The 17,867-nt window shown below is 34.2% G+C and overlaps 2 protein-coding genes across 3 annotated transcripts; both read left to right on the plus strand.

Moving 5' to 3' along the window:
* Positions 1 to 1,524: 1,524 nt before the first annotated feature.
* LOC106758859 (30S ribosomal protein S17) lies at positions 1,525 to 3,707 on the plus strand. 2 transcript variants are annotated; one of them, XM_022779558.1, is made up of 3 exons: positions 1,525 to 1,737; positions 3,036 to 3,224; positions 3,354 to 3,707. In XM_022779558.1, exons 2-3 carry the CDS (start codon positions 3,063 to 3,065, stop codon positions 3,495 to 3,497), a joined length of 306 nt encoding a protein of 101 aa, XP_022635279.1. In that variant the 5' UTR covers positions 1,525 to 1,737; positions 3,036 to 3,062; the 3' UTR covers positions 3,498 to 3,707. The 2 variants fall into 2 exon arrangements, with proteins under 2 accessions (XP_022635279.1, XP_014497344.1); XM_014641858.2 differs by having other exon boundaries at positions 1,526 to 1,737; positions 3,049 to 3,224.
* Positions 3,708 to 7,210: 3,503 nt separating this feature from the next.
* Positions 7,211 to 12,496, plus strand: LOC106759604 (receptor protein kinase-like protein ZAR1). The gene is made up of 2 exons (XM_014642855.2): positions 7,211 to 9,232; positions 11,432 to 12,496. Exons 1-2 carry the CDS (start codon positions 7,744 to 7,746, stop codon positions 12,064 to 12,066), a joined length of 2,124 nt encoding a protein of 707 aa, XP_014498341.1. The 5' UTR covers positions 7,211 to 7,743; the 3' UTR covers positions 12,067 to 12,496.
* Positions 12,497 to 17,867: the final 5,371 nt, after the last annotated feature.

A 17,867-nucleotide genomic window follows, 5' to 3' on the forward strand; every position in this document is an offset into this window, starting at 1 on the left:
ATTGAAAGCCATAAATGGCTATAACAGTCATATTTGTTTGTTGTTGGCTTGTATGATTTACATAATCGTTGCATGCGTCATTTAATCTGTTAAATCTAAAACAGGTGTAAAACTGTTAAAGGAAGAGGAAAAGCTTAATAAATTACATTAATAATGTAATCGATTAAACTGCATCTGGTTTGAAAAATTACATAAATAGACGTATTGTGCGCTGCTTCAATGCAATTCTATGAATTTACACTTTCATAACTAATTTTTTTGTTAAGTATTGTTTGTAGGAGCGTCCTAGACTTCTTGGAGAATCAAGATCATTCATCTAGAAGGAAATCATCAAGATTCTTGCAAGATATTGATCATATTTTGCACTTGAGGTGTACTCTTTGAGGATTGTGTTCCATGTTGCTGTGACTCCGGAAGAGAACTTGTGTGTTCTGCATTGAGAGTTGGGATTGCTCTCAAGGTGTACAAAAAGTTGGGATTGCTTTCTAGGTTATGAGATTGTGAGGTGATTCACATCTTGTACTGTAAGTGATATTGAGTTGGGAAATGAGAGTGCATTGAGAGGGGAGTTCTCTATATTTTTGCTGGTATAACTTTATCATTATAGGTTGCCTTCAACTAAGGTTGTTTAAAGAAGACTGGATGTAGGCTTGGCCGAACCAGTATAAATTCTTTATGTTTCTTTCTATCCTTCTCTTTGATTGTTGTTCATATATTTGTCACATTAATTTCAAGAAAACTTATAGATTTTAAAAACCTTTTGAAAGGAACAATTTTTTTAAAAGACTAACCAATTCACCCTTTTTTTGATTGTGATACAAACATCACTTTTTGTTGTACGAGTTTTGTCATTCATCACATTTTGATAGATAATAAGATATAGAAAGAATAAGTAGAAATATGTTGTATTGTAGATTATATTGACCTATCATTTTAAAATACAAAAAGAATATATGAAAAATTGTGAAGAATGTAAAAAAACATTTAGATCTATCACTTAAAATGCTTCACATTTAAGATTTTACCCCGAGCTATGCAATTGTACTATATTACCTATGTATTCTTAAAAAAACAATAAAATCAGATTTCAGAACACTGTGTGCAAGTATGGCTCGATTTTTTCGAATTAAACTATATATCTTATTTCAGTTATAACTATAATAAAAAAAATTATCATTCAATTTTATGTTGTATTTATCATATTATATCAATGTTATTAAAATAATAAATACTTTCAAATATGAAATAAATATTTTTGGAAGCTTAAATATTTTGAATTTCTTATTATGACCCTGTGTAGATTTTACAATTTTATTATAATCTTTTAGTGAAAAATATTTTTTTTTCTATTACAGAAATATTTGGATCCCATTTAGTCATTGAGTCACAACTTTTATATATCTGTTTTAAAAAAGAAAACAAATGGACTAAAGAGAATTGTAATTGATAATTTTAAAAATTAGAATACTTTTTTGTTTTTAATTTTATAGAAATCACTTTACATTGGATTTGCCATACAAAGGGTTTAAGCCTCGTAGGTCCAATTGCATACTTCTCACTCCTCTTGTTTATCATTTCGTTGAGTGGAAGCGGGTCTGCCGCAGCTCCACCGCCTCCTCCAGTCGCCGCCACCGTTCAGCGAAACGGAAAACGCCAAGAAAATATCCCCTGAAATAGACTCGGTTTCCTAGTTTGGGAATAATTTCATCACTGTTCGTTGCTTTCTATTTGTTAGAGGTTCGTTAACCCTGCAATTTCTCCTAATTTTTGTGCGATTTTATTTTTTGAGCTTTTTATTTGTGTGGAACTGAACTACACTATCAGGCTGGGTGATATCCTTCACCTCCTTTCAACATTGATATCGGAGTGAGGGTTACTGTTAAAGTTACCTGATTGAGATAATCACTGGAGATTCATGTGCTTCTCTTTTTCTTAAAATCACTTTTTGATTTCATTTATTGTTTATATTGTAATTGTAAAAAATGCGACTGCATTATTTATTTTTGTTTTATATTTTCAAATGATTGTATGAGTAAGGTTAAATTTTAAGAGTTTGTATGCGTGTACTAGTTGTTTTGGACTTTTTCACATAAACATTTATGCACTAGTTGTTTTCTCCCAATATATCTGTGACATTTGATGCCTTGGGAGTGTTCTTCAGGAGACACTGTTAGTTGGATTCTTGCAGTCACTTTGTTCCTTTATTTTTGTGATCCATAAAACAACATCAAAGCAAATTTCTTGAGAGAACTTATGAGTTATGACTGTCGGCTCTTTCTAATTTGTTTTTTTCTAAACTGTATTGTACCTCATGTAAACAACTTATTGCATGTATGGAAATTAGTTTAATCACATTTTATCGTCAATTATATAAACAACGTGTACACTAGTACATGTGAAATAAGCACACAGGGTCTGATGGGATAAACTTTTTATAAACACCTTTAAGTTAATAGGAGAGGGATTCTACAAATTTATATAGGTATGGACTAATTATAGTTTTTGAAGAAACTGGTCTCAGTTTTTTTCTTTTTATTTATTTTCTTTAAGTACTTACAGAGAAATTTATCTAAACAGACACTTGTTCCCTAAGTCCTTAAGTAAGGTGTTTATCAAAATGGACCCTAAAATAGATATAGTTATTTTCAAACAGAAAATAAAGCTAAAATAAGGTATTATTTCCGTAATTATAGGTAGATTTATAAAAATGAAATGGAAAACAATTTTGTCTGTAACAGCTTCTACAAATCATGTGTAGTTGGTCAGTCTTTTTCTTCTGTCTGGTGGTGTGCAAGGTCTTGTTCTTGCATAATACGTACTGAGTTTGCAATTTTGTGTACTGTGTCCTTCATCTGTCTTGTTGGTGGTGAGGACTAAAGGATCAAATTTGGCTGCTGGGAGCTATATTTGAGTACCGTCTATAGGGATTTAAATTTTGTGAGTTTTGGACGAACATTTGCTTGTGTACGTCCCTGGTTTCCAGCCCATGAAGTTCAAATGTGTTATTAATGTTATTCATTATAAAAATATTGAAGTGGTGTTTTGCAGGTTGGGAGGAGAAAATGAAGCAGGTGGTAGGAATGGTAGTTTCCAATAAGATGCAGAAATCTGTTGTGGTGGCAGTGGATAGACTATTCTACCACAAGGTGTATGACCGATATGTCAAGCGCACCTCCAAATTCATGGCTCATGATGAGAACAACCTCTGTAACATTGGTGACAAAGTTAGTAACATGAACTTATCCATCTAATTGGTTCATCACTTATATTGGACCTCTTATTCTCATCACTTAATTAGTGCACTTGTTTTACCCAAAAGCTACTACATCTATTGATTTTGCCCTGTTATTTAGGTTCGACTAAATCCTTCTAGGCCATTGAGCAAGCATAAGCATTGGGTTGTTGCTGAAATTCTTAAGAAGGCACGGATATATGTTCCACCCTCCACCCCAATGTTTAAAAATGTCAGATCCAGCTCTGAATCACCTGCTTCATAAATTGACTCAAGGTCTAAATGTATGAATTTAATTGACCTTCTGAATTCAGGATTGTTTGCTGTTAAGTATTTCTATTGTTCCCCATACTTTGGAAGGTTACACTGTTGTGGACATGTTTTTGGCATCACATGTTTCTACAGGTTCCCTGTTTACTTTTTATCCGTTTTGTACTATTCTTACTTTAATTATTTCTATAGACTATTATACCAAGCTTCTGATTCTTGCCATCCTTCAAATCTTTAGTCTATATAAATTCATGAGAGATGATTTTTAATAGAAACACACGAGAGATATATTTTTGATGAGTCATGAATGTGTTTAATTATGTAGTGGACACGGGCCTTTTCACCTTCTCTCCCCTTCCTCAACTCAAACGATAAAGAAAAATTTCTGACTTCTGAGTATAGTTGTTGTTTTTCTGTTTTCTCCTTGCTATGTTGGTAAATATCTGCATCATCCAATGGTAATATCATGCTGGCTTACAAAACATGTCAGTGGTAAACTGTTAAGGAAATCTATGAAACACAGATACCTTTAATTTGCTTTATATATCTGTAAATGATTTTAGTGCTCTGGATACTTTCACCCATACATATTTGTACTCCAAGTCTTTAAAAAAGTTGTGAAAATCCAATAAAACCTCAATGAGACATGAAAACATAGAAGCATTTGTCTCTTGGTTAGAGGTGTCTAACTGGCCCGATGGGCCATCTAAAATATTTGTATCAAGCTGGCTGGCCCCTTGGACCAAGCCTATTTTGACTGTACTCTTGGTATACAAAAATGGAAATGGTATTCTCAATAGATATTTTAATGAATGAGTGATAATGTGGGCAATATGAAGTCATTTATAATTTTTATTTTCTTTTTGGTATAGCCTAAGAAGATGCTATTTGTTTGCATTTGTAGTATTGAAATTATATATTTACTATGAATTTTAATGCATACCTATATTATATGTTTATCTTTGATGTTTTTTTTTTTATCTAATATAGTTTTAAAACAATAGTATGACCGTATTCGATATGTATCATATCAGTGCATATGAGGAAATAGTTACAAAAAGTGTCTGTGTGTATAGAGTACGCGGGAAGTTTTCCTCAAACTTATAAAATGCTCACTCATAAAATGACTTGGTCTATCTTTCATACGCCCAGCCACTCTTTTAGTTTGCATACTGCATATATGAATAGAAAATATTACCTACTTTACTGGACGAATTATGCCCTCTCTATTAAAAAACTTAGCCTTTTAGAAGGCATCCTTTCTTAATATTCTCTCCATTGGATTAAGGGCTCTCTTTCAAACTCTGCTCCTCATAGTAGAGGGTAGTAGAGGGAGTCTCTGATATTTTCCAACATTAACCATTCTGATTGATGAAATATTGGTGAAATTATCTTTTCTCCTTGAGACGGTAAGTAAGCACAAAGCCTTAGATTTCTCAAAAATGAACTTTTAATCCAGAAACTTGACAGAATTGCTATATAGTACATTTTTAGTCTTACTAAAAGAAAAAGAGAACAACATCATCACTGAAGTGAGAGATTCCAAGACCTAGCACAACATGAAAAGGTAGCCATTGTCAACTTTTTACTTGACTAAAAGGGCTCACTTTTTCATACGTAGAACAAAACACATGAGGATGGAGTTGGGTAAGATTACCTAGATTCAAGTAGGGTTAAATTGTATGGGTATGATTTAATTATTTTATGCAAGCGTTTAAAACTACAAAATAACAGATATTCTGTAGGTGGTTCAGATCGTAGGTAGAAGGCTGTCCAAGCTGTTGTTTTGTTGGAAAGATACTTGAGAATATATGGAAATCTGAGCCACAAATCGGTTCTAGCCTTAAACGGAACTTATTCCCTCCTTTACTTTGTATTTGGATATTATTGCTTTACTTTTGTGGCAGGATAAAGTTTAGCATGATATACTATAAGATTGGTTACCTAATAATTTGATGCTGTACATTCAGGCCGCTGTATTTTTTTTTTTTTTTTGTAGTAGTAGTTCCCGTATGGAAAAATGTGTTTTAGTTTGTGATCAAAACAGGAAATAGTTTCACATGATCTATTCACAAGTTTTATGGCCAGTTCTTTTGGCTAATAAATCAAGCCTTGCGTTGTGCTGTGTATTATGTATGCATCGACTTTCAAAGAAAAGTAAAAAAGCCTCGTGTTGAGATTGAAATGAACCACGGAATACGTTCATTCGTACTTATTCAACACACTTTATCATCCATTCCCCAATCCCCAATATTATGACGACTTTGATGTCCCATACGGCATCACTATGAATGCAATTTGTTAAGTAGTGAGTAATTTCTTTAATTTTTGGTATAATTAGGTGACACTTTTCAAGTAGCATAAATTTTGGAAATTAAGATAGTTCGATACCAAAGATTCAATGAAAACCATTTTTCCTTTTGTAGATAAGAAAACTGGTGAATTTCTTGTTCAGGATGGATTTAAAAAAAGAAAATCCCAAGGAGCAAAGGTGGTCATCAAATATAGGAATTGGGTTGGGGGCGGAATTGGAAAATGAAAAGTGAGAGGTCTGAAACCAACTTGAGTTACATATGCTAGGTGCACATGGTGCATTAATAACTCATGTACGCATCAAGTGGCACGTTGACCTTTACTCAACACATTTAGGCAAAGTTGTTTATAGCAATATATTATACATACCAAGACAATAAACCAGAGTCTTTTTTTGGCTCTGGATTTATTTCAGCAATAAGACTGCATCTATATCACTTGAGAGTTCACATGAATTTTCTTCGCATCAAAACACTTGATTTTAATTTTGGTTTCGTTCACGTTCGAATGAAAGGCGAGGCTCTCAGAGATGAATGAATGGAATACTCCAGAACTATTGGATTTGATGACAACAAATGTAACATTTTCTTGAGTTCATTTATTAAGGTGCGGGACCTATGTTCCTGATCTAATAACTGTTTGAGTTAATTGCTGGTTTTGTGTAGTTGGAAGCCATTTGGTACCAACTATTTCCCTTGACTATAAAGCAAAGCTTTTTATTAATTTATTTTCTTCCTTAAAAGTGTTAATTATTCTGTGTGTGCGAATATAAGCTGTCTTCTTCTGAAACAGGGGAAGATATCATTGGGCATGCATAAAGTTCTTCTATCTTTTGCCGATGCAAATCATTCCTGAAAGTATACGCACAAGAAATACTGAAAACAAATTGAATTATAGTTCGTGTGGCTATATGTTGTAGCTTCTAAGTTTCTTTTGCATGATTGAGAAGTAGATGCAATAATCACGTATAGTTTCATTCAAAGAATAAATAATCATGGCAAAATGGGCTTTTCGGTTGTACCCAATTAAGAGAAATTGAAAATAAATGTGACGTACAAAGAAATGTTTTAATCTTCAATGCTGGAGGTAACCCTGCCATTATGAATGTTTGAGTGGCGTTTGGTTGAAGTCCTTTAGTTTTGCCAATGCATCTATGATCCATCATTACTGGTAACATTTACTTTTTCCGTTTATAAAAGTAAAAACCTTAGAAATAAAACTTCGCTTAGTTGAAATAATTACTAACATTGTATTTGAATTTCAGTTGAGGTTAACTCAACTTCGCCACTTAAATGAAATTCAAAGACACTAAATTATTAAAATTGAAATATGAATCAGCAAGAAAAGTTGACTTTGTTGAAAGTTGAAATAGATAAACTGGTCATGGATTATAAGTATTCTATTATATTCAAGTGGTTGACAAAATCCATAAAAAAAAAGGAAGTCGACAAAGGAAACACAATAGAAACAAATAAGAACTTTGAAAGAATTAATGTTTCACATGCACCAAGTTTCGTGAGAATAAAAACTTGTCTTTCTTTGTTGTTATACAGTTTGAAAAGAAAAAAGCAGGGAGCTCACGATTTCAACTATAGCACAATGATGAAGTACATTTCAACAACATGAGGAAAATGGATGAAACAAGATTGTTCGTCCTCTCCCAAATAGCAATTGCTTCTCTTTCACTTCACTTCACTGTGTTCTTTCTTCTGTGATCTCATTCTCTATCTTTATGGCGGGAGTTGGACCCCACAAAATTAAAATCTCGTCCTCTTCTCCTATTTCTCTCATAAATACAATACAAGCTTTCTTTCTTAAGCCTCAGCAAAAAAAATACTTTCTTCTGCATTTCCACTCTCCAAAACTGTACTCTAAGCTCCGTACCATTTTCTTTCTCTTCTAGAACGGTGCCGTATAACGCATTCTAAATGACCGTTACACTCTTCATCTTTCTCCTCCTCTTCTTCCGCCCCGTCGTTGCTCTCTCCTCTGACGGCATCGCGCTTCTCACTCTAAAATCGGCGGTGGAGGCGTCCTCAGCTGCCGCCTTCTCCAACTGGAACGACGCCGACGCCACCCCTTGTCGGTGGTCCGGCATCACGTGCGCCAACATCTCCGGCCAGCTGGAGCCGCGCGTCGTCGGCGTCACGATCTCCGGCAAGGGCCTCCGTGGCTACCTCCCGTCGGAACTCGGCACGCTGCTCTACCTCCGCCGCCTCAACCTCCACACCAACGCCCTCCGCGGTGCCATCCCGGCGCAGCTATTCAACGCTACCGCGCTCCACAGTGTCTTCCTCCACGGTAACAACCTCTCCGGCACCCTCCCTCCCTCTGTCTGCACCCTCCCTCGCCTCGAAAACCTCGACCTCTCCGATAACGCCCTCTCCGGCGCAGTGCCCGACACGCTCCGAAATTGTTCCCAGCTCCAGCGGTTAATCCTAGCCCGCAACAAATTCTCCGGCTTTATTCCGGCGAGTCCATGGCCAGAGCTGAAAAACCTTGTCCAGCTCGACCTGTCATCGAACCTTCTGGAAGGTTCGATCCCGGACGAACTCGGGGAGCTTAAAACACTAACTGGAACCTTAAACCTTTCATTCAATCACTTATCTGGTAAAATTCCTAAATCTCTTGGGAATTTGCCTGTTACCGTGAGTTTCGATCTCCGGAACAATGATTTGAACGGTGAGATTCCCCAGACTGGGTCGTTTTCGAACCAGGGCCCCACTGCGTTTCTCAACAATCCGAACCTGTGTGGGTTTCCTTTGCAGAAACCATGCACAGGTTCAGCACCCAGCGAATTGGGGCGTGGTCCCAGTTCTCGTGGACCATCGGCGCACCGATCAGCGAAGGGGCTGAGCCCCGGTTTGATTATTTTGATCTCGGTGGCGGATGCGGCCGGGGTGGCCTTGATCGGGCTTGTGGTGGTGTATGTATATTGGAAGAGGAAGGGCAAGTCCAATGGGTGTAGTTGCACTCTGAAGAGGAAGTTTGGTGCGGAGAACGAGAAAGCTAGTTTGTGTTGTTTGTGTAATGGGATGAAGAGTGATGATTCTGAAGTGGAGGAGGTGGAGAAGGAAGAGGGGGAGGGTGGGAGAGGGGAAGGGGATTTGGTGGCCATTGATAAGGGTTTTAACTTTGAACTTGATGAGTTGTTGAGGGCTTCTGCATATGTGTTGGGGAAGAGTGGGTTAGGGATTGTGTATAAGGTGGTCCTGGGGAATGGGGTGCCTGTGGCTGTGAGGAGATTGGGGGAGGGTGGGGAACAGAGGTATAAGGAGTTTGCTGCTGAGGTTCAAGCCATTGGCAAAGTGAAGCATCCCAACATTGTGAAGTTGAGAGCATATTATTGGGCTCCTGATGAGAAGCTTTTGATCAGTGATTTCATCTCCAATGGCAATTTGGCCACTGCCCTTAGAGGTGAGTGAGTTCTTTCACATTCTATCCATGTTTTCATTTTTGCCCTTTGTTTTGTATCATTGATTTTCTTTGTTGCATTCAATGATTAGGGGCTTTGATGTTTGGGGATTATTCCCAGATACACAGACAAAAATGTGATGTCTAGTAAATAGAGTTGCATAATAATAGTAATAAAAAAATAATGATAGCCGATAATAATTGGGTGAATTTTGATATTCGGCAACTCAAAATATAGAAGCACGTTTTACTCAATTCCGTTTGATTATGTCAAATGAATTGTATTGTACCAAAAGAGTTTTTTGTTTTTTTTTTTAGAAAAAAAGAGTGAGAATTAATTAAGGCCTGACCATCTACCATTCCAACCTCACTGACACATTGGTTTCTTACAGAATTTGGTATTGTTGTTTTTCATTAATCCATATAATTTAATTAGCAATGAGTAAGTTTTTAGAAAATATTTAATATAGCACTATCACACTATCACTAATTGGACTAATGAAAATATATTAATCAAAAGTGCAACACTAGCTTACTGCATTCGCAATTCTAGGCACTATTCTTACCCATCGCAGTGTAATTTTTTTATCACTAAGGGTGGAATATTTCCACTACTTAGGACTAATGATTGAGTTATTATTCTAGAAGCTGATATATAAACCTGTGAATTTATTCCCGGGTTTTTTTACTCCGTTTTTTATTTTCACTGGTTAGAAGAGTCATTTAACTGTGCAAACGAGGTTCTGTCCGCATGTTATGTTCTGTGTTTTTCACTGATTAGATTAATTATTGTCCTTCTTAATTTAGCCAGAAAAAAAATGTCCTTTTTGGAAAGGATTGTTATCAATATAAATTTAACATGTTTTTGTTCAGAGAAGTGGTAATATTGAAATACGCTTTCAGGGAAACATGAAACTATTTGGGTTTGGAGTTCTTCATTTTTGAGTTGTTTTCATATTGTGTGTGTGTTCACTTTTTGCTAGGATACTAGAATTGTCGTTTCTGCTTTAGATTTGTGGGACAATGGGACCAAAGTGGTAGGTTAACTGGTCCAAATGTGCAAATATTAAATTTTAACTTGTCTCGGTACAAATAATGAAATGACATTATATTTAATTTATTTGAGGCATAAGTGTATGGCTAGATCAGCACTTTGGTTAGATGTTTATTTATTATTGCTAAGGGGCGTTAGATCCAAGAAAGTGTTTGGTGAGAGAACAGTACTAATGTTAATGACATCGCTTTGGGGACATCCGACGAGAAAGTAAGACATTCACCATGTGTCTGGGAAATGTGATGGCAGTGGCACTCATGTTGGGGACCATGAGCTTCTAGACCTTTAGCTCTCTTACTGCACATGGGCCACTTAACAAACCAAAACTTTAGGTGGAAAAATTGCTGTTTCACAGTATCAAGTCATTTCCCTAGTGCTGTGTGTGTTTGACTTCAGTTTTTTTTAGTTGTTTTTAACTGTTTTTAACTCCTTTTTATACGCATACTTCCAGTTTCTCAGTTATCACAAACTCCGCAGACCGTATTTCTTAAAGTAAGCTCTGTACAGAGCCTTGTGTTTGTAGAATTGTAGGCCAAAAAGAACTCAAGTTTGCGCCACTTTTGTGCCTTTACTTTCATGCAGCTAAAATTGTAGCGGAACTTCCGTGGTTTTTGACTCCCAGTAGAAGACGTAACTTTTCCTTGTTCCATTAATTTCTTTTTGGCTAAACTTTCTTACTTGATTACCCAGTCCCTTCCAGAGCTGTTTTCCTACTGTTTTCCAGTCTCTATTCTTCTAGGAAATTGTGAACACAGATTAACAATTTTTTGCTTAGAGAACAATGTATAATATGGGATATAGATAATCCAACCAATAATTCATAATTTTTTGTATTTGAAATTATTTTATAAATTTAGTAAGTTTTTAACTTAAGAGCGTCATGCAAACTTTCCACCTGAAAGTCAATTCTAATGGGTATATTTGAAATTATCTGGAAAAATATGTGAAATTGCTTTATGACCTTTCTCAAGAAAATATGTCAAGCTATATGAAGTTCGTATAAATTCCTTTTTGAATCAATACCATAAATTTATAACTGCAACAAAAAATAACATATAATCCGTTGCATTCTACACTAAATTTATAATCTTCCAAATACAAAATTTCAGCTAAAAGCAGTTCATATTTACTCTGACTTATTTATGCAGGAAGAAATGGTCAACCACCACCGAATTTTTCATGGTCAACCAGACTAAGGATCATCAAAGGAACAGCCAGGGGATTGGCCTATCTCCATGAATGCAGTCCTAGAAAATTTGTTCATGGTGACATCAAACCCTCTAACATCCTCCTTGATGCGGACTTTCAACCACACATTTCTGATTTTGGTCTTAACAGACTGATCAGCATCACAGGCAACAACCCATCCTCTGGTGGCTTTATGGGAGGAGCTCTTTCTTACTTGAAGCCATCACAAACAGAGCGAACTAACAACTACAAAGCTCCAGAAGCTCGAATTCCCGGTTGCAGACCCACCCAGAAATGGGATGTATATTCATTTGGAGTTGTATTACTTGAATTGCTAACTGGAAAGTCCCCGGATTCTTCTCTGGCAGCATCAACTTCCATGGAAGTCCCTGATTTGGTGAGGTGGGTCAGGAAAGGGTTTGAACAAGAAAGTCCATTGTCTGAAATGGTCGATCCGTCAATGCTCCATGAAGTGCAGGCCAAGAAAGAAGTACTAGCTGTGTTTCATGTAGCACTACAATGCACTGAGGGAGACCCTGAGATCAGGCCTAGGATGAAAACCGTCTCCGAAAATCTAGAAAGAATCGGATCATAAGGTTCTAACGTTTACCAGCTGAAATAGTGCACCTGAGACTGGAATTTCCGTGATACTCAATGAAGATGCATTGAAACCCCATAATGTATTTTTCTGTGGTAGCACTGGAAAAAATTTCTCTTGGGGGTATCAAGACAGTGCCACAAATGCATAGCTATCTTCAACTGCGCCCGCAGGCCCTTCTGTCTTTTCACGTTAAAGCAATTTTTTGACGGCTATCCCCATCACAGGTCTCTTTATTCTTTTTTCGGCAAATCAAGGCACGTCGTAGAAATATTTAAATTTTGTTCTGATCTCATTTTATCATGAGGCTGATCACAATAATTTCACAATATCATGCGTTATTTGTTTGGCAAGTTAAGATGCAATCTTGTGTATAATAAAATTAATTCAGATCTCTGTTATCGAATGACAACTCGGTTTCACATTCTTCTTCGGTGTTCTAAAGATTGACAGTACTCACAAGTTTGCAAATCAGTTCCCTTACCATTAGCCAATCTAAAGACTGTGCTGAAAAATAACGAACAGAGACTGAATTTTAATTTAGTTAACCTAATAATTTGTCTACATCAGGTACTAGAACAATCCTCGTATATGTATTAAAGTGGGAGTGTTTTTGATAGAAATTAATCAAGATTTACCAAGCCACCTTATATTTCTCCTTTATTTATGGATTTCTTTTGATTTAAGAGGTAGTCATATTTTTTTTTTTATTTAATGTATTTATGGAGCCTATATAAAAACATTTACAAACATTCTGTAATATAATAATAAATTATGAGTTAAGAAGTTATCTTTCTTATTGCATACTTCCGTGAGTGGAAACTTTGTTTGGTTATTATAATGTCTCATTGATATCAAAGTTGTATCTGGTTGCTATTGCGAGCCTAAAAGAGAGTGTGAATATACAAGTTATATATATAGAGAGAGAAAAAAAAGAAATATCATGAGCGGGGAACAAGAGAGTTCTCATAGCCAATAAATATATATATATATATATATATATATATATATATATATATATATATATATATATATATTACAAAGGGTGAGATATGACAATCAATTATAATGTTATAAAAGTATAAAACAATGAGGCACGAATTATGCGGATTGACATGTAGGCTTACCAGAAAAGTATAAAACAAATTGAATATTTTAATTCGTTAGCTCACATGGGCTAATGACGAGATGGTCGCATTTGGTTTGTATAGTCTACATTGATTTAAATCCTAAAATCCAGCAATATCAACATAACATATTGTAAGTAACTCACATATTCACGTTTCTTCTTCAGTCCTACCATCCATCTAAAAGTAACTTTCATTCCCATTTCAGTCACAAAATCATTTTTATTTTCAATCCACTTGTAGTTAAACTTTATAAATTATAAAATTATGAATATAACTTATTTTAAGAAATGGCTTGTAAACAATATTATTTATATTAATTTAATTAAATAAAAATATATTTTATAAAATTCTTATGTTGGTTGTGAGTTGGTCCATATATGCATGAAACAAATATTATGATGGACGAACCAAAAAACTTAATTTGCATTTTTTATGCGAGGTGAGTCGGATGAACACGTTTGTTTAAGCTAAATATAAGGTGAGTCAAAACTATATTGGTTGACCCACATTGTCATTCTTAATTATAGTAGAATCTATTTAAGATAGATAAGATAAAGGTTGTAATAGTTTCAATAATAAAGAAAGAGGTCATGCCTATTTAAGAGGAAGAGGATGTGATAATTTCATTTAATGGAGAACAATAATTTCAAAATATTTATTCGAGGAAGAAATGACAATAAATCTTAATTTTAAATTGTGGAAGAGGTGGAGGTAGATTCTATCAAGATAATAATTTTAATTGTAGAAAGTTTGACCACAAAGCAACAAATTATAGATTTTGAGAACAAGTTAACATTGCAGAAAACTAATTACAAGATATTTGTGAGAATTTGAACAATCCACAAAGTTTATTTTTGGCAAATAACAATTTTCTTAAGATGAAAATATTTAGTATTTATATATTGGTTGTAGTAATCATACGTGTGAAAAAAAAGGAAATTATTTTCTTTTATAGACGAATCGGTAAAGTCTATAGTAAAATTTGGCAGCAATATCGATATTTGATTTTGTGGAAAGGTAGAATCATAATTAAATTGTTGGATTGTATTCAAAATTTTATCTCTTGTGTTTTCTATGTTAGTCTTCATGACAACCTACTAAACATGGGGTAACTATCAAATAAAACCTATAACATGGATATTCACGAAGGATATTGCACATTAATTGATAAGAGTACAAGGTTTTTTGCTAAGGTAAAATTAACTCTAAAATGTTTATGTCCTTTGAAAATTCAACATGAAAAATATCCTTGTTTGGGATTTATCACAACAATAAATGATTATTGATTATGGCATATGTATTTTGGATGGCATATGTATTTTGGAGACTCTGAGTTGAATTTTTTTATCAAAGGAATGATATGTTTCTGTTTTACTTAATACATATATTTTCATTAATGTGATACTTGCCAATTAGGAAAGAAGCATAAAGACTCATTTCTCACAAGAAAGTAATGGAGAGCAAAGAAAGTATTGAAGATTGTATACTCATACTTATGCACAATTGAGATTTCAACTCATGGTGGCAGTAGAAAGACATGAGATTTCATTACCTTCGTTGATGATTTTAGTAGAAACACATGAGTATATTTGTTGAAGCAAAAGTGAGAAGCTTGAGAGTCTTCCTCTTGAAGGTATTTGTAGATTTAAGAACATATAGATGCCAAAAGTACATTGGTTGTGTAACTATCTTTTAGTAATGTGGAATCCATCATTAATTGATGACTATATATACTCCACAATAGAACAAAGTTGTTGAATGGAAGAATCAGACAACCACATATATGGTGAGATGTATGTTGAAGGATAAACATATGCTAAGTAAGAGAAGTTTTGGCAGAAGCAGTGGCTATATCTAGTGTGTATATATTGAATAGTTGTCCAACTAAAAGTGTTCATGATAACACATCTGAAGAAGCTTGGAGTAGAAGACCATCAATTCAACATCTAAATTTTTGGTTGTATATCTTATGTCCATGTAACAAATCAATTAAGAAAGAAACTTGATGATAAAAGAGAAAATTGTGTGTTCATTGGGTGTTGCATAAATTCAAAAGCATACAAACTATACACTCATCATTTTGGAAAAACACAAAATAGATGATTCAATATTAGCAAACAATAAATGATAGGCATATTAATAAATGATAGGCATAGATGTATGGATTGACCACTTACAACAACATTTAATCTTTTAAGTCAAACTTTACTAGACACATCATAATAGATGGGATTTTTTGCTCTTCATATGACAATTATGATTTAGAGTCAATAATCACAATTTTCCTCTATTCAAAATTATTGAAGAACCTCAGAACACTCTTCATCCTTAAAATAAATTTTTTTTAGCTCGAAACAACATTTGAATGTTAATCTTGGTAAAAGCTTTGTAAACACATATAGGTATCTCCTTTGATGTATTTTCACAATGTTGGCCTCCTTAGACTTAAAATTGTCTTCATTAGACAATTCTTATTTGTTGTCATTAGAGCGTATCTATTTATTAAGGCTTCTCGTTTATAGTCATTAGAGCATTTGTCTTCATTAAAACGTTTCTTCCTTATAAGCTTTTTATATGTAGACACAAGAGTGTTTGTCTTCATCAAAGTGCGTATTTCTTCATTAGACACCTCTTCTCTCTTAGACTCAACCTTAATGTGCACCTTCTCATTATCGTAGTTAATCCTATACTCACATTATTAAGCTTTTGGTTCATGAGCCATTTAAATTTCATTGAAAATGACATCCCAATTGATGATACATATCTTGAATCCCAACTTAAGACACTATAGGTGATATCTTTTTACACCTTTTAGACAATTGGAAAACATACATTCAACAACGCACATTCAATTTTGTTTGTCTTATGCGAGCATAAACAACATAACCAAAGATTTGTAAATTGTCAATGTTAGGGGAACGTCTTAATATAATTTCCTCAGAGTCTTCATATCAAACAATGTTAAAGGACATATGTTGATCATGTGGCTAGTACTAGTAGTAGTTCTAGTTCAAAACACCTTTTGAAACTCTAACACTTAACAACGTACATCTCATCCATTCCAGAATTATCCTATTTCATCTCTTTATCGGGTCATTTAATTAAGAACTCTTTGATATCTCATTAGGTCATTCTCCTTATAAAAGGTGTCAAAAAATATATGAAAAAAATTTAAGACTATTATTAATTCTCAAAGGCTTCATCTTTGGTTTTCTAAAAATAAACTGATAATTTTCTTAAGCAATAATCTATTATCAATTGGAAGTATCTAGCTCTAACATTACCTCTCACATTTAAACACATGGTCCTTTTAAGTTAGGAAACTTACATTCTTTCAAGAAATCTCAAACTTAATGGTTTCAACTTCAATTATCGTACCAAATTTATTATTGCCAAGTAGAATTAAACCTCTTTAATGTTTTATAAACTCCTAGAACTGTAGGCGTTAGGTGTCATATGGAATGAATTATTTCAGGCATGGGTTGAGATCCCTTACTCAAAGCACTCCAAGTTGTCCTGAAGACCGAATGGGCTCCTTAGTGGTCCTCCATCATTCAAGTTACGCTGCTCGCTCTCCCTTCTTCTTGTCGAAGTCGTGTGGGTGGGTACATGTCAAAGGCACTCCAATGCTCAAATCAGTAATATAACTGATCGGTTAGCACAACAAGTGATACATATAATGTGTATAATGATCCTAAAGTCATACCTAGAACTTTTATTTATACTAGTTGTGATGGGCCTTTACCTTTCGTTGGCCTAATGACGGCCTAATCACCTTAATGTGCTAGGATGGATGACTTGAAAGGACGACCTAGATGAACGACCTGGGAGAACAGCCTGGGTGAACGACCTAGAAAGACGATCTAGATGAATGGTCTGAAAGAACAATCTGGATAAATAGTCTGAATATTCAGCTTGAAAGGTGCTTGATCCCAAGACAGACGGTACAGTATACACCGATGTGATAGAATGTACAAACATTAAAGTCTATTATCTCCTCACAAACATCATTATTGCTTGACACCTTAAGAATATTTAATGATTTGTAATTGACTTCCATAAAATTGCTTCCGGAAGTAGACAGTTTATTATAACTAAATTATCTACTATTTCAAAGCAATTTGTCAAGGTTTTTAGCTTTCTAGTGTCTCCCTGAACAAAATATTTTTGAAACAATTTTTATTTTAATGAACATACACCTCTTCTTCTAGTACAAATCCTTTATTTTTTTATTCTTTCTACCTCCTTTGTTATCACTATATTTAGATTCTCAAAATTAATTTTATGTTGTGAGTAGACTTGATGTTGAGAGAAATTTAAAACTAAGATAGTTAAATAAAATTGATTCAAAGTACGTGACTAGTATTTTTCTTTTTAAATATCCATTTCGCATGTTAGAAATAATATATATATATATATATATATATATATATATATATATTATTTTTGAAAATAAATTACTTCATAGTTTTTAGAATTAAAGTATTAATTATTTCAATGCATCGATCTTTTAAAACTAATTGGTTAAAAATAGAAATGGAAGAATGTAGTACATCTGTACATGTTAAGTTGTACTACTGTACCTTTTTAAGTTGTACTACTAATGTTTTTAATTAACTTGTTTTATTCCTTTCAATTTTCTTTCACCTCTTTAGTTAATATTTTCTT

The sequence above is a fragment of the Vigna radiata genome, chromosome 4 (genome assembly GCF_000741045.1).
Source record: "Vigna radiata var. radiata cultivar VC1973A chromosome 4, Vradiata_ver6, whole genome shotgun sequence".
In the NCBI taxonomy this organism is placed as follows: Eukaryota; Viridiplantae; Streptophyta; class Magnoliopsida; order Fabales; family Fabaceae; genus Vigna; species Vigna radiata.

Bases quoted from the DNA above. Each gene is read 5' to 3' on its own strand.
- LOC106759604 (XM_014642855.2), top strand. From the start codon at position 7,744: ATGACCGTTACACTCTTCATCTTTCTCCTCCTCTTCTTCCGCCCCGTC. The intron at 9,233-11,431 runs GTGAGTGAGTTC...TTATTTATGCAG, and splicing joins TTTGGCCACTGCCCTTAGAG to GAAGAAATGGTCAACCACCA.
- LOC106758859 (XM_022779558.1), top strand. From the start codon at position 3,063: ATGAAGCAGGTGGTAGGAATGGTAGTTTCCAATAAGATGCAGAAATCT. The intron at 3,225-3,353 runs GTTAGTAACATG...CCTGTTATTTAG, and splicing joins TCTGTAACATTGGTGACAAA to GTTCGACTAAATCCTTCTAG.